The sequence below is a fragment of the Globicephala melas genome, chromosome 10 (assembly GCF_963455315.2).
Source record: "Globicephala melas chromosome 10, mGloMel1.2, whole genome shotgun sequence".
Classification (NCBI taxonomy): Eukaryota; Metazoa; Chordata; class Mammalia; order Artiodactyla; family Delphinidae; genus Globicephala; species Globicephala melas.
Window position 1 is genome coordinate 6,071,150 of NC_083323.1, and position 25,184 is coordinate 6,096,333.

Sequence of the window (25,184 nt, forward strand, 5' to 3'; positions counted from 1 at the left end):
GTGCCTTGGGAATGTGCACAGGAGGTGGTGGGCGTGGGGGACACTCCCTGAGTTACAGACTGCCAGGAGGGACCATTACTGTGTCCAGCAATGCCTGGGGAGCACAGTGCGTCCCTGCCCCGTCTGGTGAGAAAAGCTGGGCTGTTGGGTAATTTCAGAATCCCTTTAGCACACGTGGGGAAAAGTACATAAGTGACCTCTCTGGGCCTCGTTTCCTAATCTGATAAATGGGAATGATAACAATACCTATCTTACAGTTTACTGTGGGGATTAAATGATACAGATTTGTAAAGTACTTAGCACACAGCTAAAAGAGAAAACTCATTACAGGCAGACCTCAGAGGTACGGTGGGTTCAGTTCCAGACCACCAAAATAAAGCAAATTACCACAATGGGACTTCGCTGGTGGTCCAGTGGTTAGGACTCCACGCTTCCACTGTCAGGGGCCCGGGTTCGATCCCTGGTCAGGGAACTATGATCCTGCAAACTGCATGGTGTGGCCCCAAATAAATAAGTAAACAAATAAAAAGAACGAAGTTTTAAAATAAAATAAAGCGAATACCGCAATAAAAGCAAGCCACATGAAATTTTTTGGTTTTCCACTGCATGTAAAAGTTATCCTTACACTAAACTGTAGTCTGTCAAGTGTACAATAGCATTATGTCTTAAAAAAAAGTCAATGTACATACCTTAATTACTTAATTAATTATATTTTTGGCGACATTGGGTCTTTGTTGCTGCATGTGGGCTTTCTCTAGTTGCGGCGAGCAGGGGCTACTCTTTGTTGCGATTTTCAGGCCTCTCATTGTGGTGGCTTCTCTTGTTGTGGAGCATGGGCTCTAGGCGCACGGGCTTCAGTAGTTGTGGCACGTGGGCTCAGTAGTTGCGGCTTGCGGGCTCTAGAGCGCAGGCTCAGTAGTTGTGGCGCACGAGCTTAGTTGCTCCACGGCATGTGGGATCTTCCCGGACCAGGGATTGAACCCGTGTCCCCTGCATTGGCAGGCGGCTTCTTAACCACTGCGCCACCAGGGAAGTCCCGACATACCTTAATTTAAAAATACTTTATTGCTTAGAAATGTTAACCATCATCCGAGCCTTCAGTGAGTTGTAATTTTTTTGCAGTAGTAACATCAGAGATCACTGATTTCAGATCACCATAGCAAACATGATAATAATGAAAAAGTTTGAAATACTGTGAGAATTACCAAAACGTGACACAGAAACACAAAGTGAACAAATGCTGTGGAAAAATGGTGCCGATTAACTTGCTCCACGCAGGGTTGCCACAAACCTTCAGTTTGTAAAAAATGCATTATCTGTGTAGCAAAATAAAATGAGGTTCGCCTGCGTTGTACCGGGATTGAACTGCAGAAGCCCTTGCCCTGTGAGATGCTGGGTGGGGGCATGAGGTAGCGAAACAGGCCCTGAAGAGGCAGTGGCAGCATCTTTCTGTCCGTGGCCCCCGGCGGGCTGGCTCACCGTTGTCCCCTCTCTGTTACCCTCAGACTTCGTCCCCGTCACCTACATGCTGCCTGCCGACTACAACCTGTTCGTGGAGGAGTTCAGGAAAAGCCCCTCTAGCACCTGGATCATGAAACCTTGTGGCAAAGCCCAGGGAAAGGGCATCTTTCTGATCAACAAGCTCTCGCAAATCAAAAAGTGGTCCCGGGACAGCAAAACGTCTTCGTAAGTGGGGGAGCCCGTTGCGTGTGCTTTGCCACGGGTGGAGGGGGGGCCCTTGCTTGCTTTTCCAGGTGTGCAGCATTTGTTCAGGTATACACGTGGCAGCAGGACAAGGCTCTGTGGCCACTGTAGCGTCACCAGTCGTAGAATCTCACCTGGGGATGGTGGGTAAACTGGCGTAAGGCCACAGGAGCAGGGAGCCTCGCTGGCCGCTCTCTGTCCTGAAAGCTGGGGGGAGACCCGTCCAGTCCTGGTGCTTCTGAGGTGGCGAAGCACATGCTTAACACCTGGGTGCCTGGGCTTGAACCCCTGTCTGACACTCACCACCTGAGTTTTGTTGTATAGACTCTTCGGTTCTTCATCCGGGTAAACTGGGGACACAAGTAGCACCAGCCTCACGGGGCCGAGGTGGGGATGGACCCGAGCGCCAGGCAGTGTGTGCGGTCAGCGTAGAGAAGACCTACGTGACCGTCAGTCAGGTCTCCTCTCTGGGTTGGGTGCCCCTCAGAACGGAGGACACCAGGAGGTTTACTCTAAGGCTCACTCTTTGCCTCTTCGAGGTCCTTAACTGCCGGGAAGTGCCTGGAGGCCACCATTGGTGCCATCCTTTCCGGGTGGGCCGATGGCTCCCCTGAATTCCCAGGAGTGGCAGGGATGCCTCCTTGTGTCCCGCATTTAAGTCTGACTGCATGATGCCAGCACCCGGGGGTTCCTCTGTGGATACCCCCCACCCTCGTTTTCTCCCCGTGAACTGGCCTCTCACTTAATGAGAGGCAGCAAGCTTGTCACCAGCCGACTAAAGACTTCTGGTCTTTTTTTTTTAAATTTATTTTATTGAAGTACAGTTGATTTGCAATGCTGTGTTCATTTCTGCTGTACAGCAAAGTGATTCAGTTATACATATATAGATTCTTTTTTGTATTCTTTTCCATTATGGTTTATCACAGGATATTTGAATATATCTCCCTGTGTTGTACAGGAGGACCTTGTTGTTTATCCATCCTATGTATAACAGTTTGCAACTGTTAACCCCAAACTCCCAATCCATCCCTCCCTGACCCCCTCCCCCTTGGCAACCAGAAGTCTGTTCTCTATGAGACCTCTGGTCTTTGCATCTAACCTCGACTTTGACATGCCCAGGTTCATGACTCAGTCTACCAAGGAAGCCTACGTGATCTCTCTGTACATTAACAACCCATTACTAATCGGCGGCAGGAAGTTTGACCTGCGCTTGTATGTTCTGGTGTCTACGTACCGCCCACTGCGCTGCTACATGTAAGAGCCGGAGTTTTGTTTCCATTTCTTTAGACTGAGTTTTGGGAATTCCCTGGTGGTCCAGTGGTTAGGACTTGGCTTCCACTGCGGGGGGTCCGGGTTCGATTCCTGGTTGGGGAGCTAAGATTCCCACATAATGCGCGCTGTGGCAAAAAAAAAAAAAAGACCGTGCTTTGACACGATACTTCCTACTCCTCGGAGACCTTGCAAGGGTTGGTCGAACTCCTTGTACGCGTAGTGCCTGGCATGTGATCCATGTTGAGTAAGGCAGTAACTTTGACACGAATGTGAATCTTTAAAACAAAAAGCAACTCTTTTACCCTTACAAAGATACTCAGAGAAAGAAGCCAGACACAGAAGGCCACATGTTGTTCAATTCCGTTTATATGACGCACCCAGAAGAGGCAAAACTGTAGAAACAGAAAGTAGATTAGTGTTTGCCCAACACCAGGGTTGGGAAGTGACTACTGATGGTCGCAGAGTTTCTTTCTGGGGTGATGCAGATGTAACACTGATTGTGGTGATGGTTGCACGACTCTGAATACACCAAACACCGTTGAGTTGGACACTTCACGTGGATGAGTCGTATGGCACGTAAATGATATCTTAATAAAGCTATTATGTAAAAAGAATCATAAAAAATAACAAAGCAGCTGTTTAAAAAGTTTAAAACAAAAAGCAGCTCTTTTAAGAGAAAAAAAAGTGTTATATTTTGTTTACGCTTGTCCTCAGAGTATTGAATTGATCTGAATTCCCACTTAGGTATAAACTTGGATTTTGCCGCTTTTGCACAGTAAAATACACCCCGAGTACCAGTGAGCTGGACAACATGTTTGTTCATCTCACCAACGTTGCCATTCAGAAACACGGGGTAAGTGTTTCTTTTCCCTTGAGCTTAAGGAAATGGACTGATTTTATGGGTTTCTTTGTTTTTCTATTTGCAGGAGGGGTTGGGTGGGTACAGGAGTTGAATTTAAGATGCCCTGGCACTGATGAGGATTTTGTGGGTTTCTTCATTTTTCTATTTGCAGGAGAGGGTGGGTTGGTATAAGAGTTGTATTTAAGATGCTCTGGCACTGATTGGGAGGGGGAACCCCAAATATCCAGTGTGCTTGTCCCACGGGGGGTGGGGCATTTGGAGAAAGTCCCGCATTCAAGTAGTTCTGGGACCTTGGGCAACTTCATTGACTCTTGGAGCCTGGGTCTCTCGAGTTATAAGAGGAGATAATATTATTACCTTGTGGGGCTTGTGGGAGGATTATATGAGAGAACCTGTGCTTGGTCATTCAGTTAAAGACCAGGTACTGAGCATCTGTCTGGGTTGGTCCCATGATGAGGGCTACAATTATGGGCAAAAACCTCCTTCACCCCTACTCTCATGGAGCCTAGAGCCTGTGGGGGGAAGGCAGTCATCAAATAATCACACTGCAACTGAGATGCGCATTCTGCAGGTAGAGATGCAGGCCTGGAGGAGCTTGGAATGAAGGGGCCTGTAGTCCAGGTGGTCGGAGGCCGCCGCGCACAAGTGGCCTTGAGCAGAGAGCTGAAGTCTGAGCGGGGGTTCCCTGGGTGGAGGAGTGGAAAGAGCATTCTAGCAGAGGGCATAGCACGTGCCAAGGCCCCATGACAGGAAGGAGCATCGCAGGAGCTGAAAGGAGTTGGGGCAGCTGGAGCCCCCATGCAAGGCGGGTAGAGTGAGAGGGCCCTGTAGAGGCCAGCGGAGGCCGGGACACAGGACGTGGTAGGTTCTGTGCAGGCTTTGGGGCTATAATCCAGTCCTGGCGAACAAGGCCTGAAGGTCTCATTTCTATAGGAAAGACTCTTCTATTTGGGTCTTGCTTGAATGGAAGCCTGAATACCCTAGTCTTTTTATCATTTGAATAGAAAGAGGGTAAATATTGATAGAAAACAAGCTTTTCTGAGTAAACTACTGAAAGGTTTGGTCAGACCAGCTTGGGCCCAATCCCGTGCCCATCACTTAACCTCTGGGTGACTTGGGCAAGTCACCCAGCCTCCCTCTCAAACAGGAGCCCTGGTTTTTACCGTCCTGGTCGTGGCAACTGGCTTCCCTGTGGGGCTGACCCCAGTTCACCTGCCCCTCGGGTTTTCCTGCGAGCAAAGTGAGAGAGCGTTGCCGTTACGGTGCTCACAGCTAGAGGGGAAGGGGTGACTCAGCCAAGGCCTTACTCGTAAGAATTTGGGGAAATGGTCTCTCAGGTGACACAGCACAGAACTTGTCAGCCATTTGGGGACGCCACACCCTTCATAACCAAGTAGCACATTTTGTGAAGTCTGGGCAGGGGTGGGAAATGACAGTGACCGACCTCCAGTCCCCTTGGTGCCCCGAGGACAGGGCATGATGTGCTGGCCTGTTAAGCCGCCTCACCCTGGGGGGGCCAGACTGAAGTTGGGAGGGTCCCATCTGATGAGCCTTCTCAGGACATCAAACACGAGGTCACTATTTCCATCACTAAGGAAAATAAACCATTTTATTTATTTATTTTTTTTTGAATTTTATTATATTTATTTTTTTATACAGCAGGTTATTAGTTATCCATTTTATACATATTAGTGTATATATGTCAATCCCAATCTCCCAATTCATCGCACGAATTGACCTATTTTCTTTTGTCAGTTTTTCACCTATATATGTTGAGGCTTTCTTATTAGGTATATAAAAATACAAAATTGTTATATCTTTCTTTATTATTATGAAGTAACCCTATTTATCTCTAACAATACTTACTACCTTATGGTCTAGTTTCCCTGAAAACAATATAACTATACCGGGTTTCCTTTGCTTAGCATTTGAATGGTATTATATATAGTATTTTTTTTTAACATCTTTATTGGAGTATAATTGCTTTACAATGGTATGTTAGTTTCAGCTTCACAACAAAATGAATCAGTTATATATATACATATATTCCCATATCTCTTCCCGCTTGCGTCTCCCTCCCTCCCACGCTCCCTATCCCACCCCTCCAGGCGGTCACAAAGCACCGAGCTGATCTCCCTGTGCTATGTGGCTGCTTCCCACTAGCTATCTACCTTACGTTTGGTAGTGTATATATGTCCATGCCTCTTTATCGCTTTGTCACCGTTTACCCTTCCCCCTCCCCATAGCCTCAAGTCCATTCTCTAGTAAGTCTGTGTCTTTATTCCTGTTTCACCCCTAGGTTTTTCATGACATTTTTTTTTTCTTAAATTCCATATATATGTGTTAGCATAAAAGACAGAAGGAGAGAGCTGAGGCTGTCTTCAGCCTGGCATCTCTACGTGCACCGGAAGCAGCAGTGCTCTCCACGTTCTTCCTATTTCTAAATGCTTCGCTTTTTAATGTAAGAAACAGGTTACTCCGAGAAACGTCCGTTTCACCCTTGAATGAAAGCTTCAGCATTGCGTAGAGAATAGATGTTATATTGAACACAGAAATGCTGTGGACCGGTGGATCTGCTTGTCCACTGAGGGCCCCTGGGGGCAGAGCACCACCCTGCACTCTCGGGCAGGATGATGAGACACATCCCTGCCCTCAGGAAGCTCAGAGTCCAGCCAGAGGGGCAGATTGCAAAGGACTGAGTGTCAGGAAAGGTCAGGAGACCTCAGTGCTGCCTTGAGAGTGCGGGAGTGGGGTTTGGGGCCTGCCAGGAGGCTGGCTTAACCACGACTGCTGGCGGGTTTCCCAGGGTGCAGGGTGGGTCCTGAAATGCGCAGTGTTTGCACGTTGATAGGAGAAAAATGTTCTGAGATAACTCTGATAAAATAACTTTCCTACTGCCAAAAAGCAGGCGCTTTTTGGATCATTACTTTGTATCTATACTTTTTTTTTTTTTTTTTTTTTTTGCGGGCCTCTCACTGCTGTGGCCTCTCCCGTTGCGGAGCACAGGCTCCGGACACGCAGGCTCAGCGGCCATGGCTCACGGGCCCAGCCGCTCCGCGGCATGTGGGGTCTTCCCGGACTGGGGCACGAACCCGTGTCCCCTGCATCGGCAGGCGGACTCTCAACCACTGCGCCACCAGGGAAGCCCTGTATCTATACTTTTTATATTTATGCACATGTAAGACAGTGTTTTCATAAAGTGTACACTTTATGCCTCTGGAACTTTTTTTTTAAGTAAACAACTTTTTCTTGATAGTAAAAAGAATCTGTATATAGGAAAAGAAAAGGTATTGCTGGACAGTTAGCCTAGTTTTTCCTATAATTTATTTAGGGCTACAGTCCTTTTTTTTTAGGGATACAAACACCAAATAATATATTTGAGAGCCTGTTTGAGGTGAACAAGCTTGGGCACCTCATCTTTTGAGGCATTTTAGTAAGAACTGACATGTAAAAGGAATTTGTCTCTGACCTTGAAAAGATGCTTTTAAAGATATGGATAATTCTTGGCTTTTATGTGTAAACAGAGTCTGCTTTGAGTTTGTTCCTTGTTAGGCTGATTTTGTTTTAGTTCACAGTTACCAACTTTCTACTTAGAAAATGAAATCTCCGTCTCATAACTTTCTAATACACGTCAGTATTTTCTAGCTTTTTGCCTCCAAAGGGGCAGTGTGTGGAGAATTAATGTTCAGAGTCAGAGAAGTAGAAAGAGCACTGAACTGGCATTGGAAACCCTGGGCTAAGGTCCCAGCTCTGTCACAGCCAGGATGAAAGCTTGGGCAAGTAACGGGGCCTCTCTGAGCCCGAGTCTCTCAGACAGCTGGGATGCTGTGAGGGAGGTTCACGTGTGGGTCTCTTAAACCATCGTGCCCGGGGCACGGTGTGTCCCAGGTTGGCTTCTCCAGGAAACAGAGGCAGAGATGAGCGTGCAGGAGGTTTACTGGGGCACGATGTCGTGGGCAACGCCAGGAGTTGGGGGGAGCCGGATCGGGCAGAGGGGGGTCAAGTGGGGACACAGCTGCAGCAGGGGCCCCAGCCAACCTCAGCGCGCTCTGCAGCTGGGTGCCCCTGAAGAGTTGTCCCAGACGGAGACAGGGGCCAATACCCAGGCACCAACCCCTCACTGGCTGTGGGCTGCCCGAGGAGGGGTTGGACTAGGCAGGTCCTCTTAACCAAGGGCAGCTCCCTGAAAGGGTCTCTGCTGCAAGGAGGAGCGCCTTGATCTTGAAGGGGTGTCTGGGTGGCACTCCCTCCACAGCACGCACTGCGAGGGATAAAGCATTGATTATGAGAATACTGCAGAGTTGATTAGTTGGCCCTCCATATCCCAGGGCTCCACATCTGTGGGTTCAAGCAGTCGTGGGTTGAAAATATTCGAAAAGGGACTTTCCTGGCAGTCCAGTGGTTAAGACTCTGCGCTTCCTCCGCAGGGGGCGTGGGTTCCATCCCTGGTTGGGGAAGTAAGATCCTGCCAGCTGCGAGAAGCAACCAAACAAAGAGAATTCAGAAAAAAGAAAAATTCCAGAAATTTCCAAAACAGCAAAACTTGAATTTGCTGCTCAGTGGCAACTATTTTTGTAGCATTTATGTTGTGTTTACAATTTACATAGCATTTACATCACATTAGCTATTATAAGGAATCTAGAGATGATTTAAAGTACACAGGAGATGGGGAGGATGTGTGTAGGTTACAGGCAAATACAATGTCATTTTATATAAGGGACTTAGGCGTCCAAGGATTTTGGCATCCAAGGGGGGGTCCTGGAACCACTCCCCTGTGGATACCGAGGGACAACTGTATTTTAAAAAATCGCATGTGTAGGAGGCCCAGATCCCCAAGGGGCAGGGCGCATCCGCTTTGTTCCCGGGTGCTCGCCCGGCCCCCTCCCCCGCACACCAAGGGGCACCAGGAAATGCACAAGGGTGAGAGCAAGCGCTGGGCTCCTCTGGGAGCATTGCCTGGGGCCCCATCCCCTTTTCTGTGGCCAGGAGGATTACAACCACATCCACGGGGGCAAGTGGACGGTGCACAACCTGCGACTCTACCTGGAGAGCACCCGAGGCAAGGAGGTGACCAGCAGGCTGTTCGACGAGATCCACTGGATCATCGTGCAGTCCCTGAAGGCTGTGGCGGTGAGTCCCAGGGGTGTTGGGGGGCGGGGCGGGGCGCCCTGGGAGCAGAGGGAGCGAAGGAGACCACGCAGGCCTAGCAAGAGTTTGGGATTTGGGGGTGCAGGTGGCTCTTTTGTTAAAAATAGCTGTTTTTATGGTCTCACCTCCTACACGTCTGCCAGGGGCCAGGGTGGTCTCGGGAAGGGAGAGGGGCTGGCTCCTGGCTGGTGTTGCTGCAGCCATGGCCCTGGAACCTCTACAGAAGGGCAGGGACCTCGTGACGTCATCGTCGGCTCTTCTGTGCCCACTGAGTCAAGAATGAGTGTTTTGTCATGAGCTGATGCTTTGGAGATGGACTTTTCAGCAGCCTCCCGATTTTTAGGCTTCCTGCTTTGCTATTTCATAGACATTTAGGGCTGGAGAGAGCCTCCCTTTTTTTTTACTCAAGTCTCATATCTGTTGTCTGGTTTGAAGGTTTTGTGTTTCGTTTCACCGTTCTAAAGCAGGTGTGCATCTATTTTCAAAGGGAAAGCAAAGGATAAACCCTGGAGCACCAGCACGCAGGCCGCTATTTCTGGTGCAGGTAGCGGTGGGCAGACTGCAGTAGTGCCCACACACCGGCGTTGAGGGGCTGTGAAAAGAGCTGCGCTTGCTGGAGTCGGAAACGCGGGGAGATTGCTGTTCTGGAGAAAGTGTGATGTGGGTTTGGCAGCGAGGTGGACGTGTGTGAAAAAATTTATGTGAAACCTTCTCAGTGGAAGATTAAGGCCCTCTCTCCCCACTTTTCCTTTTCCCCCTTTGGCCGCGCTGTGCGGCTTGGCGGGATCTTACTTCCCCGACCAGGGATTGAACCTGGGCCAAGGCAGTTCCTAACCACTGGACCGCTGGGGAATTTGCTCTCCCATTTTTATCTTTGAAACTGCCAACTTATACTAATTCCCCTGTACGTGAAAAGCTTTGTTGAAACAACTGTGTAAAGAAAATTATGGACAGGAAAGGTGACCCGTCAGTGGACACCTTGGCTTTGCTGTGCCTTGAATCGAGCTCTTCCTGTGTCACCAAGCGCTGATGAGCCCTGCCTGTGCCTTCAGTCTGCATCTCGGGCCCACAGGGAGGACTCGGCGGGGAAAAGCCCAGGGTCTAGTTAGTCTAGTTAGCGGTTGGAGAGAGGTGTCTCAGGCGTCACGGTGCGGATGTGTGGGGGGGCCTGGGCTCAGACTTCAAGCCGAGGCCACCATGTGCCTCCTGGCGACGTGGCACAAGTGCCTGCCCTCCGTGGGCCTCGGGGGTGTCCTCTGTGAAATTGGGATCACGACCCTGGTGTCTCAGGCTGGTTGTGTGAACGCGCTCCGCGGAGGCTAACTTACGGGCTGGGAAGGTAAATGGCAGCGGCTGTAACACAGGCGATGTGGGAGCCTTAGTGCCTGGTTAAACCAGTGCCTCCGCTCCCGTCCTGGCCTGATGGGCAGAACTCTGAGAAAGAGTTCTCACACAGGCCTGTGTCCTGGCCCCGGCTCCACAGCCCGTCTCGAGGCTGGATCCGCCAGGCGCCTCTGAGCGTCTTCTCCTGGCCTCAGCCTCCTGAGCTGAGAAGCTGCTGGATTTCTAAGGCTCTGAGGCTTTGGGGAGCAGGGATTTATTTTTTCAGTTTTTATTAATTTAGCAAATATTTGGTCACCTTGTTTTTACCAGGTTGTTGCCTTCGGGGAATCTAGGGGAGAGGCAGGCAGGGAAACAGGAGGCTGCGGTAACTCGTGAGGAGGGCCTGGTGCAGGGTGTGGACCACGTGGGGGCCCACGGAGAGGCCGAGAGGCAGAGCTCGGGAGCAGAATGCTCAGAGGGCCAGAGACAGGGGGGCTGGGGGATGACAGAGGGTGAGTGACTGTCCTCTGTTCCCTCTGTGCTGCAGAGGCTTTGGGGGACAGTGGTGTGTACGCTGGCCGGGTTAGGACACCAGGCTTTCAGTGGAAATGCAACAATTCCGCTAAATTTCCACGTGATGAAACAGCCCCCCAGCCTGGTTTTCCTCCAGTGAGTGGGGCTGCACTGGGCTCTCTCCCCCTTAGACGTTTCCTGTTCTAAATCCAGTGTTTTAGGGAGAGTCCAGGCATCCACTAACGTATGAATAGGCCTCACCATCCTCACAGTCGCGTCTGTGTGCTCCCCTCGCTGTGGGGTGCATGAGAGTCCCCGGGGAGCACGTAGCACTGCTGCTGGCTGGGCCTCTCCTGGAGGGTTTAATCCAGGCAGCTTGGGCAGCCTGGAAATCTGTGTTGTAAACAAGCCGCTGGTGGCTTTTTTATGCACTTGGAGAACAGTTTTTGAAATGGAATTAAAAACTGAGAAGAAGGGACTTCCCTGGTGGCACAGTGGTTAAGAATCCGCCTGCCAATGCAGGGGACACGGGTTCGAGCCCTGGTCCAGGAAGATCCCACATACCACGGAGCAACTAAGCCCGTGCGCCACAACTACTGAGCCCACGTGCTGCAACTACTGAAGCCTGTGTGCCTAGAGCCCACGCTCCGCAGCAAGAGAAGCCATCGCAGTGAGAAGCCCGTGCACTGCAACGAAGACCCCAAAATAAATAAATTAATTAAAGAAAAAAAACCTAAGAAAATCCAAAAATTTTTTTTTTTTTTTTTTTTTTTTTTGCGGCACGTGGACCTCTCACTGCCGTGGCCTCTCCCGCTGCAGAGCACAGGCTCCAGACGCGCAGGCCCAGCGGCCATGGCCCACGGGCCCAGCCGCCCCGTGGCACGTGGGATCCCCCCGGACCGGGGCACCAACCCGCGCCCCCTGCACCGGCAGGCGGACCCCCAACCACTGCGCCACCAGGGAAGCCCAATCGAAAAATTTTAAGTAAGTGGATTTGACTTTTGACTTTTGTCACAGAGAACAGAGGTTCGTACGCTGCATCTCGAGGGGTCTGTGAAGGGACTGACAGCCTGGTGGGCTGTGTGTGTGTGTGTGTGTGTGTAAGACGCACAGGCCTGAACTTTGGGTGCCTGGGCTTGGAGCTGGACTTCTGTCCACTCTGAGGAAAGTCTTGTGCCGACGGAGACTTTCATTGCTGGTCGTCAGGCCTCTGATGAATGAGACGTGGAGACGATGATTGCTTCACGAACCCCCTTTCCATCCCTGACCTTGTGGGAGGAACACGGAGAGGAAGGGGGGAGGGGAGAGGGCGGAGATGGGGAGCCGCTGGTCACAGGAGTGAGCCGCTGGCATCACCACCGTGAGTAGGGTCCTGCCGCTTTAACATCGCGCATCTCCATGATGTGGGTCTCGGCTGGGCCCCCCAGTTCTGGCTCTGTAACCCGCCGGTCCTCTCCCTGCAGCCGGTGATGAACAACGACAAACACTGCTTTGAGTGCTACGGCTATGACATCATCATCGACGACAAGCTGAAGCCCTGGCTGATCGAGGTACCCACGCGCTGCATGCCCGCGTGCCTGGTCGCCCCACACCCTCCCGGTGCCTCTGCCTCAGGCTCCGCGGCCCCAGCCAGATGTTTCCCAGGCCACGGTGGGCGCGGTAGGATGGGGGGGCAGATGTCCAGGTCTGACGGTTTGCTGATGGTTGGGGAATACACACTCCCGGTCTGTCACCTCCGGCGAGCCCAGCCCACAGAGCCCGAGCCATCCTCCCCCTTCCGAATGGGTGCTTCCGGGTGAGCCCAGGTCCTGGGGCCTGGCCCTGTCGGACACTGTTCCCATTCAGGAAAGGAGCTCACAGACCCGGAAGCCCTTGGGAGGCCGTAGCGTTCTGTCTGGAAATAAGGAACGCTATCCTCTTGGGAGGAAGGCGCAGTTTGGAAGCGGACTCATATGCGCGTTTCAAGGCGTAGACAGGATGTAGTGATGGCTGTTCTAGAAAGGGCAAGGTTCATACACCCTTTTCCTGATGACAGTGGCAGCGGGCACTGGCACACCCGTCTGAGGCCCTGACACGGAGCCCACCTTGCCGGGTGGTCCTGCTTTGCTCTGCTGCCAGGAAGAGGGGCTCAGGCCTCTGAGGGGCGCAGGGCTGGACGGGCAGAAAGGGTGCAGGCTTCCACTCTGGTGACTCATCTCCCCGCTAGTGCCCCTGAGTGCCGTGTCCTCTCACCACACCCATGTGGACGGGACGGCTCAGGCCCTTTAGCTCAGTCCTGTTTGCAGGCGAAGCTGAGTCACAAGAGCAAGTGAGTGGTCCCCTGTAGGGAAGTCAGTGGGGGCCCTGCAGGGAGCTGCCAGGAGAACAGGTTACGGGAGGGCGAGCTGTGTGTGTGTGTGTGTGTGTGTGTGTAGGTAAATGTGCGTATAGATAGACAGGTAGGTCAGTCCTTAGATATAACACATTTATGCTTTTTTCCCCTCCATCTTAAACAGAGTAAATAACTTGAATGGAACTCAAGCTTTCCTTGATGAACTAGGATCTTAATTGCGAACATTACTTCTAAAATAATAACAGGTCTTAACTGTAGCATATTTGTAATAAGAATTACAGTATTATACGATCAACCACAGTGGTAATTTCAGGGGCAACCGAGGTCCACCCTGCTGGCGGCACAAAGACACAGTCTGACTACTGGGCGGGGAAGCCGGAACAACTTGCCCATTTGCTGTCTCTTCTCTCTCACGGCCTGAGAAAACAGCCCACCAACGTCATTACAACTGTGCCTAAAATAAGGGTAAATAGGTACTGACTGAGGGCCCGTGGGACTCTCGGCGGAGTAAATGGCCATGTTTTAACACGTGGATTTTGTGACTTGGCTGACCTCCTCAGAGGCCTGGTCAGAATGTTGCTTTGTTGGTGAGCTAGTACTTACTCTCTCAGCAGAAAGGGTCCTTTTCCTTTTACTCGACCCACGATGCTGCCTGGTCAGGGTCATTGGGTTACTGATTCCAGCAAAGCTCTGGGCAGCTTTTGGTGCTGAGGACAGAGCTCATCACACAGGTAGACGCTGAAATTACGTTTGTGATGGACGTTGACCTACGACTTTTGTTTGCGTGGTGATGGATTTGTAGCTTCTGTTCCTAATCCTGTCCTTAAATACCGTTTGTATTTCACCTAACAGCTAATGAAATAGATCACAAAATGCTCCCTGAAGGTGTTAGGTATGAACAGTGTGAATCACAACCTTATCTGCGTCGCGCCCTCGCTCCAGGCGAGTAAGTGGTCCAGCCAAAGGCTGTGTTCTCTTTCCTGTCCAGCCAAAGGCTGTGTTCTCTTTCCTCTCGTAGGTGAACGCGTCCCCATCCCTCACCTCCAGCACGGCCAACGACCGAATCCTTAAGTATAACCTGATTAATGACACCCTCAACATCGCCGTCCCTAACGGCGAAATTCCAGACTGTAAATGGAACAAGTCACCCCCAAAGGAAGTCCTTGGCAATTATGAAATTCTGTAAGTTTGTGTGTCTGTGCAGCTGGCCTCGTGTGTGTCAGATTGGGGGGTACCAGGGCCCACCTGGGATCTTCTAGGTATATGTGGACTCACCTTATCGGGTAGAGTATTTTGTTTTTTGGTGTCATGGGATAGATCTTGTAGCAGACAAGCGTTTTCGTGCTGAACCAGGCCTCGGTCTGGTCTTGTGCCTGAGAAACATTAATGAAGCATTTGCCACGTTTGCTGCTGGGGCAGCGGGAGCTGGTCACCGGCCGGGGAGCAGAGGCTGGCCACGCCCTGGGCCACGCCCTGGCCCACCCTGAGAGCTGTGTGGCACTGAGGAACTAATCGATCTCTTTGAGTCTCCATGTGTACATCTTCTTAAATGAGGATGATACAATCTGTCTTATGGTGGTAAGAGGAAAAGAAGCGTAGCATTTGAGGGCTTGACACCCATTTCATTTCTCCAGCAACTTTGTGAGGTGAGGTTGTCAATGGCTCCATCTTACACGTGTGGAAGCAAAGGCTCAGAGGGGTTACGTGGCACGTTGGTAGTGACATAAAGCGGGGGAAAGTGAGAACCCATCAGGAGGGCAGTGGTCGAGCAAGTCCAATTCGTTCTCACCATAGAAGAGTGAGTGGACGTTAAGAGGACTGACCTGGGGCTGTGCCGGGGGCCCGGGAGGAAAGCAAGTGCAGGAAAGGGTGCCTGATGTGATCCACGTGAAACGGGCAGTGGTCCCGTGCCTCCTCCCTCGGTGTGATGGGCATTTCCACGTGTGGTGGCTGCTCTGAGAGTGGACGGGCCCGGAGGCGTGGAGGGACATGCATTAGGGTGTCAGCATGGACACCACTGCTGCAGGGGTGTGGGCCGGGGAAGGGGAGCCAGGAAGAGAGGGGAACAGCACCCAACCCGTAGGACTGAATATGTTAGGATCACATTACATGATCCTGTAAAAGTAAACATGTGCGTTTAACTTAACATTTTTAAAAGATGGAGAAGTGGTGAGTGAGCTTTACACAGCGCACAGATCCCAGGCTCTTGGCTGGTAGCGCTGCTGCCATGTGGACATAAGTGTGCAGCGTGGGAAGGGTGGTCGGGAACCGAAAGGGCGACCAGTTGGCCGGTCGGTTGTGTCCTCCAGCGCTTCTGCTGCGCAGGTGAGGTAGAGAGTAGGCAGAGGGTGGAAGTGCCCGGGGTGGGGTGCTCGCCAGGTGCGGGAGAAGGGCAAGGAAGCATGAGGGTGTGAGCAGATGAGGACAGTGCGGGGGTGGGTAGGGATCATGGGGTCAGGGCTGTAGGACAGTGAACTGGGAAGAGAAGGGGCAGAGGTCAGAGTGAGGCTGGCGGCCGAGGTTTTGCAGGGGCTGCGGTCACCAAACATGGCAAGGTCGGGTGCCCTGGGAACGGGGCTGAGCTGGGGTGGAGGACAAGGTCATCGGAGAGGGCAGTAGGTCAGGGAGCGGGGTCCCATCTGTTTGGTCACTGCGGTCACCAGCAACAGTGAGCCGAGAGCCTGAATCTTAAGGAATTAGGGGCAGTGACACGGAGGATTAGAGGTGACCAACAAGGCCGGGTGAGCGTGGTGAATTCTGCCGACCTGGGAAGGAGGTTTGTGGTGGGAGGGTCTCCTCCAGAGTGGGAGGGAAAACAGGCCCACTCCAGGGGCTGCAGGGGAAGCCAGGTTGCCGAGCAGGAAGGTGAAGGGGACCTTCCAGGATAAGGTGGAGGATGGGAGGTGCTGTGTCCATTGCTGACGATGGACAGAGCTCTCAGTGCGCAGAGGGAGGGAGAGTTTGCTGGTGGGGCCAGGATGGGGCCCGTCCAGAGCCTCGGAGGTTAGCATTGTGGGCGGTGCAGGGTGACACGCGGGTGACGGACATCAGACTGTGATGGAGGGCCTCGTGGGCCCAGTCCTGAGACAGATGGGGGGCTGTGTGGGGAAGGAGTCTGGCCAGGGTCTGGTGGGTCCACCTTGGTCCAGCTGAGGGTGGCGGGGAGGCGGGCTGTGAGGGCCCTGTGGGACGCTCTGCCCCCATCAACCCATTGCCTCCTTGAGGGAGTGGGCAGACGCTCCATTTCCAGTTGAAGACGCAGTGGTCCAAAGCCTCAGTGCTTTTACTTGGAGAGACAAAAAGGTGGGCCCCCCTCAATCCGTTCAGCCACCCTCTCCCCAGATGAGGTGATAAGGAAAGCCCCAGCGCGGGGCGACAGTTCTGAATCCTTCCGTTCGGGATCTGTTCCCGGTGCTTCAGACGACCTGTCAGAGTCCCGGGTGGGCTTACAGCCCTGGGGCCGCGTGGGGTGGGCCCTGACGTCACAGGCACCGCCCTGTCCTCCTGCCGTGCCAGCCTCTCTGCATTCCGCTGCGTGCTCCCAAGTGCCCTTCAGAGCATCCCAGCCAGGGTGCCGGCGCCCCGGGTGTGGCACCCAGAAACAGGCGCTCTTGCCGCTGCCCCAGCTCGCCGTCCTGGCCTTGGGGCCGCAGGGCCTGGCACCTTGCATCTGCTCCCTCCAGGGCCCCGTTCTACTTTTACAGCCTTTCAAAAAAGAAATGCTCTGAACCCTGACAGTGAGTGGATTCTGCCTGTCAGAAGGCCAGGGGAGCAGCCCACCAGCACAGGAGGGGCCTGAGAAGAGCCATCCGGTCTCTGACTCTGCTCCACACCCGCTCTGTCCGTGGGCACACCATCCCTGGGAGTCCCGGTTGCCAGCTGCTTGCCAAACACTCATTTCAGTTCATTTTGTTGTTAAGCTGCACAAATACCCAGTGAAACTGGGAGCCCACCTGTGGGTCTCCCCTCTGTTTATTCAGCAGATTCTTATTGCACACCACCCCACGAGTGAGATGCTGGGGACGACCGTGAAGCAGACGGGGGGGTGGGGTGGGGAGGGGTCACTCAGCCCTTTGGTCGGTACTGCAGACGCGCACAGGCAATAGAGTGATGACATATGAACGGGAGTCCCTGGGGGAGGGGAGGGGCCAGGGTGGCTTCCAGGAGAGCCCCCCACGGGCAGAACCGCCAGTGTCCCTGGGGAGTCCTCTGTCCAGCTTCGTCTCTCTGTAGGGAGACGGGGAGGAGAGGGGGGCCCATGTGTTGTGGTCTGACATCTACGTCTGGCAGAGGGAAACCCCGTTGTACCTGCCGCGTAGACAACACTCGGCGACTGGCCTTCCTCTTCCCTCCCCTCCCCTTTCAGCCCCGTTTGCCACCAGAAGCCCAATGCAGAAATGTGTTCTTCACCCTCAGAGCCTCTAACCCACCCTCAACCCACGGACTCTGGCTCTGGGAATGAGCTTATAACGGAAGCACACGCTCTCCCAGAAGTCAGCAAGATGTAGCTAACGCAACATAACTGAGCATCTTAGCACCGTCTACGTTTGATGTGAACGTCTTCACACGTGTCACAGAGGCTCCTCGGTCAGGGTGTGGTCAGCAGTGATACCTACGCACACACTTCAACAGTGGCAGGAACTTCACGCTCTGAGCTACAGGGTAAAAAGTTCCGAATTAGGAATCCGGACTCCTGGGTTTTATTTAATCCTGCCTCTGCCGTGTACCAGCTGTGTGACTTGAGCACAGAGTCAACCCCTCTGAGCCCCACGTTCCTCAAACAGGAAGTGGGAATCATAATGCCTCCTGGTCTGAGTCAGGAGGGTGCTGTGAAGCTACGGCGGGGGTGGGTAGGAGACCCTGTTTGCTGGAGCCTGCCTGGTGCCAGGGCCCACAACAGGTCCTGCGGGTTTCACCACCCTCATGGGACCCCCCAAAAGAGGGGCCCCACCCCGGCAAGAAAGGATCACCCAGATGCCAAAACGGTCAGGGACGCTGAGGTTCTAGGCCAGTTCTTTCTGATGCAAACGAGTCCAGGCTGTACTCTCTGTCCAGGCCGTGCTTGAGCGCCGCGCCAGCCTGACGCAGGAACGTTGGTGGGGGGGAGGGGTGGGGGGTCACAGCTGGTGGAAGCGGCACTGGCCTTGCCTGTGAGCCTGCTGCAGGGCCTCTCCCTGTCCTGGCCTCCTCCTGGGCAGGCCACCCACACCCTGTGCCCTGTCTGAAACGGGGTTAGTCATCCTCGCCCCACAGATGCTGAGTGAGATGCTGCGTGTAAAGTATTTCCAGACCTCACTTCTCTCCCTCGCTACCCTGAGGTCTCATTCCTTTCCTTGGGGTCATTGCCAAGTTCAGTCTGGTGGCCTGTATAAAATGTCAGCTGCAGGGGTGGGGACCGCCCACAGTAACAGTTTGAGGCAGTTGTACTTGTGTTCCACGGCCTGGGGCAGTGGTTGGTGGGCTGGAGGCGTGTGGGACGGGGCCAGGCTGCTTCTCCGGGTGACAGGCCTTTGCCGCACCGCAGCCATGGCGACACTGCCGCTGAGCCCTGGAGATGCTTCTCTGTTTCTAGGTACGACGAGGAGCTGGCACAGGGCGACGGGGCTGACCGAGAGCTGAGGAGTCGGCCAGGCCAGTCGCTGGGGCCCAGAGGGGGCCGATCGAGAGACTCCGGGAGGACCGTCCTCACAACCTGGAAGTGACCACCAGTGAGAGCAAAACTCCAGCCTGCACCCACCCTTGCTGAAGACCTATTTTGGAAACTTCCTTTTTCTAGAGCTTTTTTCCTTTCCTAAACCCTGTAAATAAATAAAGGCATTTCTTTGGAAGGTTAAGGAGCCCATTATTGGGGAAAAGTCCCTGTTTCTCCTTTACGCTCACACGACACTCTGACAACAGATGTATGGAGATTTTCCCACACCAAGCAGTTCTGCTGCGGCGCTGGGTGTCCTGCCGTGTAACTCAGTTCTGACGCTGTCTGCCTGGAGTTGGAGTCAGATCCCACAGGTAAGGCCTCAGTCTCACAAGACTGCCCCCACCGTCTCAACTTCAGACGCCGACCGCAAGCCCACGTTGTTAACTGTGCTTCTGACCAACTGGCTGTAAGTTGGAGGTTCCCACAACCCTATCCTTGGGTTCAATTAATTTGCTAGCGGGGCTCTTGGAATTCAGGAAGACAGTTTGCTTACTAGGTTACTGGTTTACATAAAGGGTGCAACTCGGGAAAAGCCAGATGGGAGAGATGCACAGGGCGAGGTGTGGCTGAAGGGGCACGGAGCTTCCATGTCCTCTCTGGGGACACCACCCTGGACGCTCTTCAGATTCCATAGTCCGGGAATATTTATGGAGGCCTCGTTACACAGACATGATTGATTAAATCATTGGCCATTGGCGACTGACTCAACCTCCGGCTCCTCTCCCTTCCTGGAGGCTGAGGTGTGGGGCTGAAAGTCCCACCCCTCCAATCACGTGGTTGGTTCCCCAGGCAGCCAGCTCACATCCGAGGCCACCCAGGAGCCCCAGCCCCCAGTCAGTAGCGCAAACTCTGGCTTGCTTGAAAGGGACTTGTTAGGAACAACAAAAGATACCCATTTCACCTTTATGCTCTGTAGCAATTTCAGGAACTGGGAACAAAACTAAATATAACAAAGATGTCCCTGTAGCTCTTAGAAAGGAAATTACAAGGGTTTTAGGAGCTGTGTGCCAGGAAAGGGATTGGAGACCAAATATATATTTCTTGTAAATCACAATTTCACAGTCTATTTCATAAGGGCTGTAAGAACTGATTCACAAATGTATGAAACGAGCTCTTTCCACAGAGAGTAACAGCTTCAGCGTGTGATTTAGTTTATTATAAGGTATTCACGTTTTTAAAATTTGGCACTAAATTAAAAACAAACCCCAAACCTGAATATCTTACAAAATCATGCCGCCGTGAGAAAGCAAAACATTTAATCTGACAGCTGCTTTCATTCCTTTTAGCTTGACTGCGATTTGGAGGAAAACAGGCGACTAGAAATATTCCTCAGCATTTATCGTTACAAAGTCCTTTGTCTTGATGCTCTCAGACAACTCACCTGGGTTTTGTAGGTGAGTCTGTCTGTCCGATGAGCCCAGGCAATTCCCAGCATGTGGCTCATATGACATCAGCATCTGGGTTTGCCACAGACGCAGAGGTAAGCGCTGTTCGCAGCCGTCGGCGGCGGGATAAGCTCTTGATGTGATGTGTTTACCCACAAGCCACCCTGGTCGCCACTGACCTACAGAAAAATATGGGGAGGCAGCCCGTGTCCCTCTGTAGAGCGACTGATGCGGCCGAGTAACCCATGGGGGTGTTCCTCTTAGTAAGAACCTTTTACTGTCACAGGTGACATTTTTCACGGATGCTTCATTCACTGTCCTGAGTTTCTTTTTCAACTCCCCACCTCTTTTTGGTTACAACGTTAGGAATAGGATTTTGTTGTTAACATAATTACGCCAAGGACATAGAAGATAGAGGTCTTTCCTGTACCCATGTGCGAACACCTGTCGCGCTTACATGTCGCGTGTGTATACACGTGCTCACGTATATTTAATGATGCTTCACGGCCATTTAGGGGAAAAGGCCCTTTTAAATGGATCTGGTACAGTACAAAGTGAACGAAATGTAATACAAATGGCATTTAGCCAGAGTCCAAAGAAATTGCAACTTGGAGGGATCTGTCTGCTGTGTTCACGCTAAGCCTGAAACAGCCCCAGCTCCTGGATCGAGGCGTTTCGTGTGTTCCTTAATATTTAGGCCCGCTGTGGATGGCAGGTGTGGCTTCGAGCCTCTGAATCAGACCTGGGCTTGAGGCCTGGCTCTGCTATTTATTAGTTTGTCCCAAGGCTGACAGCGGCTCTTTGGACCTCTGCTTCCCAGTGTGTAAGAAGGGGATGACCTATATTTGCCTTAGAAATAACAAGTGTCACTGCCTGCCCCACCTTGCTCTAGTTCCAGCTCTGACGGGGTTTTCTTCCCCAGGAGGGGACAGAATCCACGTGGCTGGCCTCCACCCTCAGCTTCTGCACACGGCTTTTCCACCCACCACTTCTCACAACCCAGGTTCTCCGTTATGTTGCTTTATTTTTACCTCTCAGATGTGTCTGGGAAAGGGTGAAGTCCCTGGCTGGGAATGTGACCGCAGGCTGAGCTCAGAGGGCAGTTCAATCACGGAGGAAAGAAGATAGTTTGCCAGTGACCAGGTTACTAGGTGAGAGCGAGTGTCTGCTAAATAGATTTATGCCAAATATGGACTGTGACATTAGTGATGTCATGTTCTGGGGCAGATGTTTCCTCTGGACATTTCTAGAACATGCAGGAGTAGGAAGTATGCGATGTGTGAAGAGGCCTTGGGAAGTTGTTGGGCTGTGAACAGACTGTCGGGTCACTCGGCTCAGGTCTTGGCAGTGGTGTCCCCATTTGGAATCGTCCAGGATGACAATTTTTGTTTTCTTATCAGCTCCCATTACTTTTTTCCGTTTGATGGGGTAGGAGCGGGTGGTTCCCGAAGTCTGAGGGTTGTAGCATCTGGTCATTTTCAGCGATTCTTTTTGTTTGAGTTTTCACACAGTGAACTCATCATTTGCCTGCCTCCTGAATGGGCTGCTCCCTCAGTATTCTTTGGCAGATGCTCAAGCCCAGGATGAAGGACTCTTCCTACATGTTCCCCCTCTCACAGCCCTGCAGTCCCCAAACCTGGTGACAGGCTCCTCAGTGGGCCTCCCACCTGGATCACTGGGTCTCGGCCCGCAGCCCCACCCCATGCAACTGCGTTCCACCCTCTGGCCCAGAGGATTTTTCTGACCTGTGGCCATTTCTCCCAGCACACAGTGGTTCTTCAGCGCCATCCACAGAGCCTCCTGTGCTTGGGGGGACCTGGAGGCCCTCCATACACGGTGTCCACCAGCCCCAAACTCACCTGATTTTCTAACCCCAGGAGACTGGCAGTTTCCACCATCCCTCTAGGTCCACTTTCCAGCTCTGCTGTCTCTCCAGCCAGCCCCGGAGGAGCTTCTCTGGTCTCCCCAGCGTCAGGCCATCAGCCTCCTGTGGCCCAGGGAAGCAGGTGAGTGTCCGCTGCAGGGACCCCGGCCAGCCGGCCTCTCGCCTGACTCCTGGCACTGCCCAGTGACCACAAGGTCACTAACATTAACAGGAGCTGTGCCCAAGTGGGGTGCCCTGGGACAGTTCAGGACACCTGTGAGGCAACAGGAGCACCATCAGATTTTGTGTCCTGTTTCTCATTCAAGCAGACGAGGTATTTTTATGTCTCTTCTGATTTGTCTCAGCCTGAACCGTACTGTGTCTCATACGCTCCTCTCCAACGCCCCACGCCACGTGGCTCGCGGGATCTTGGTTCCCCAACCAGGGATCGAACCCAAGCCCTCGGCAGTGAAAGAGCAGAGTCCTAACCACTGGACCTCCAGGGGATTTCCTCATATGCTTTTAAGGTGAAGATAGCATCCTCGTACTTCTGTGCCTAGAGGGTTCCGAGCGTTCCATCTCGTGCTCATTTCTTCCGTGGCTGCCGTGCTCCCTTAGCAGAAGGGAGCCTGAGGGTCCGCAGGGTCCCCTGCAGGGAGCCATGGGCTTCCCTGCCCCTTGATTGTCCTTTTTTTCCCCTTTCTTTTTCAAGTTTAATTCCCTTGATTTTTCTTATATGGTAATGCTGCGTGGTAGCCCCATATCTGGAGTCTGGGTTCTCATCCCGGGATCTCGAGTGGGTCTAAGAGAGCAAATTCTGAGCAAAGTCTTCCAGGAGTTAGCGGTGAGGACACTGTAGCTTGGACAGGACATGGAATGTGGCCTGGCAGATTGCCCAGGTGGCTGTGGCCGTTAGCAGCAGCTTGGGCAGGGGGACCAGGCAAGCTGCAGAGCCGTGGCAGAGGGGCCAGTGGGGCCTTGCTGGCCTTGTTCCCAGTGGCCCTCCACACCGGGAGGTTGGAAGCTTGGCCAGGATGGGCCCTGTGGGTGGCAGCAGCAATTTCCTTGGAGCACTTGACACCCACTGAGTAGCCTCCAGTGCCAGCCAGGGCTTTGAACTCGGCCCCTGGGTCTACTTCTGCAGGGGCATCACCTTCAGAACCTCAACCTTGTGGGACACCAATGACCCCAGACTTCTTTGTGGGTATACTGGGTTGAACAGTGTCCCTCCAAAACTCGTGTCCACCCAGAACCTCGGAATGTGACCTTGTTTGGAAATAGGTCTTTGCAGATATAATTAGTTAAGGGTCTCAAGGTGAAACCGTCTTGGATTTGGGGTGGGCCCTAAATCTCATGACTGGTGTCCCTTTCAGAAGAAGAGAGGACACAGGCACAGAGGACAAGGCCGTGTGAAGACAGAGGCAGACGCCGCCCTGAGCCAAGCAAGCCAGGCGTTGCCGGCTGCCACTTCGAAGAGAGGCGTGAACAGATCCTCCCTTGGAAGGAACCACCCCTGACACCTTGATGTTAGACTCCGGCCTCCAGAATTGTAAGAGAATAAGTTTCTGTTGTTTAATCCAGCCAGTTTGTGGTCATTTTTTCCAGCAGCTCTAGGACACGAACACAGTGGGTGAACAGCAGAGACAGCCCCAAGGAATTGGCCCTCGACCGAAGGGCCGACTGGTGACAGGTGACCACCTGGTTCTCAGGTTTGCTCCACCGCTCCCAGCTCTCAGTCCTGCTCAGACTCCCTACGAAGGCCCTGCAGGCTCGGCAGCGCTGGGCTGGCCACGTCTGTTCTCGGAGAAGAAGCATCACACCTGTGCCTTCTCTCTCCCCAGAGCCCAAGCCTCCGTGACCTCCCCTCCTGAGTTCCCGGGCCTGGCTGTGCTTGTCCCCTGTTCTCTAGTTCCTCTCTCACCTGAGTCAGATGCTTCAGAGAAAGCCCAAGTTTTCTGGGTTTTTCAGCAAATGTGATTGCTATGCTGATGTAGGTTGTGGGTGACCCTCTTGCCTGAAGGACAGCAATGGCTGCGGTGTGGTGTCTCTGCTGGTACAATGCAAGCCCACATGCCCCTGGGGCTTTCGTGCCTCTGGTGTCTGATTCAGGGCCATTCTCCAAGCTCCTTTTTTTTTTTTTTTTTTGCAGTTCGCGGGCCTCTCACTGCTGTGGCCTCTCCCGTTGCGGAGCACAGGCTCCGGATGCGCAGGCTCAGCGGCCATGGCTCACGGGCCCAGCCGCTCCACGGCACGTGGGATCTTCCCAGACCGGGACACGAACCCGCGTCCCCTGCATTGGCAGGCGGACTCTCAACCACTGCGCCACCAGGGAAGTCCCACGAGTGCTGAGCTTTGTCCGCTGACATCGTCCCCGAGGAAGAGAAAGCAGTCCCGACAGCCAAGAGCAGGCCTGGTCCCCGCAGCTTGGTGTTCTCCTGTGGAATGTAAATAATCGCACAGACCATCAGCATCAGACCAGGCCAGTGTGTAACTGATCATCAAGGCAGAATCCTTCCATCCTCGTGTCTGAACCTGAATGGCAGCATCAACATTGTCCAAGCCGCAAAATGACCAAGCTTCCCCCCGCCCTGTCCCAGCCACAGGACTGACTTCACCAATCATTGCTCGTACCTGCCCCAGGCTCCACTCCCTGTAGACAAGGTTTACTGAGACACCTGGTTACAGAATCACCTGCCCTTCCTCAGAGCATCCAATCCAGAGCAAAGCCCACCTCCTCAGACCTGTCACCCAGAAGGCCCCCAGTGCCCTAAAGTCCCAGGCGCATTCTCCTTCTAGGTAACAAACGATTCACCCACCTTGTTGCCCCGCATGGATGTTCCTGTCCTTTGGCTGAAGAACATAAGACTATGGGAATGTTTAATGATTTAACATGGGGAATTGCACTAGTTTTGACGTGGCTGAGTTTTAAAAAAGACTGAGTCCTTCCCCAAGGTTGGCAGAGGTCCTGTTCAGTCTTAGAAACAGGTAAACACGTTTTTCTCTTCAGTTGGTACTACAGATGCTGTGAGTGGGGAGGGGATAATGAAGGAGTCCCGGCAGCAGCTTGGAGAAGGAAGCTGGCCTGC

The 25,184-nt window shown here is 52.8% G+C and overlaps 1 protein-coding gene across 23 annotated transcripts in view; it reads left to right on the top strand.

The window, feature by feature from the left end:
* Positions 1 to 18,988, top strand: part of TTLL1 (TTL family tubulin polyglutamylase complex subunit L1) — a 37,498-nt gene extending 18,510 nt beyond the window's left edge. For 21 of the 23 annotated variants that reach the window (XR_009565363.1, XR_009565364.1, XR_009565379.1 and 18 more), the window contains 8 exons: positions 1,506 to 1,686; positions 2,824 to 2,958; positions 3,721 to 3,829; positions 8,825 to 8,968; positions 12,286 to 12,372; positions 14,173 to 14,336; positions 17,521 to 17,816; positions 18,727 to 18,861. Coding sequence is in view for 2 of the 23 variants with exons in the window: in XM_060305743.1 (XP_060161726.1) it covers positions 1,506 to 1,686; positions 2,824 to 2,958; positions 3,721 to 3,829; positions 8,825 to 8,968; positions 12,286 to 12,372; positions 14,173 to 14,336; positions 18,727 to 18,856 (950 nt within the window). In the remaining 21 variants the exon portion in view is untranslated. Of the gene's footprint in view, positions 1 to 1,505; positions 1,687 to 2,823; positions 2,959 to 3,720; positions 3,830 to 8,824; positions 8,969 to 12,285; positions 12,373 to 13,467; positions 13,620 to 14,172; positions 14,337 to 17,520; positions 17,817 to 18,726 lie in introns of those variants that run through there. The other 2 variants (XM_060305743.1, XM_060305744.1) reach the window with 2 other exon arrangements.
* Positions 18,989 to 25,184: the final 6,196 nt, after the last annotated feature.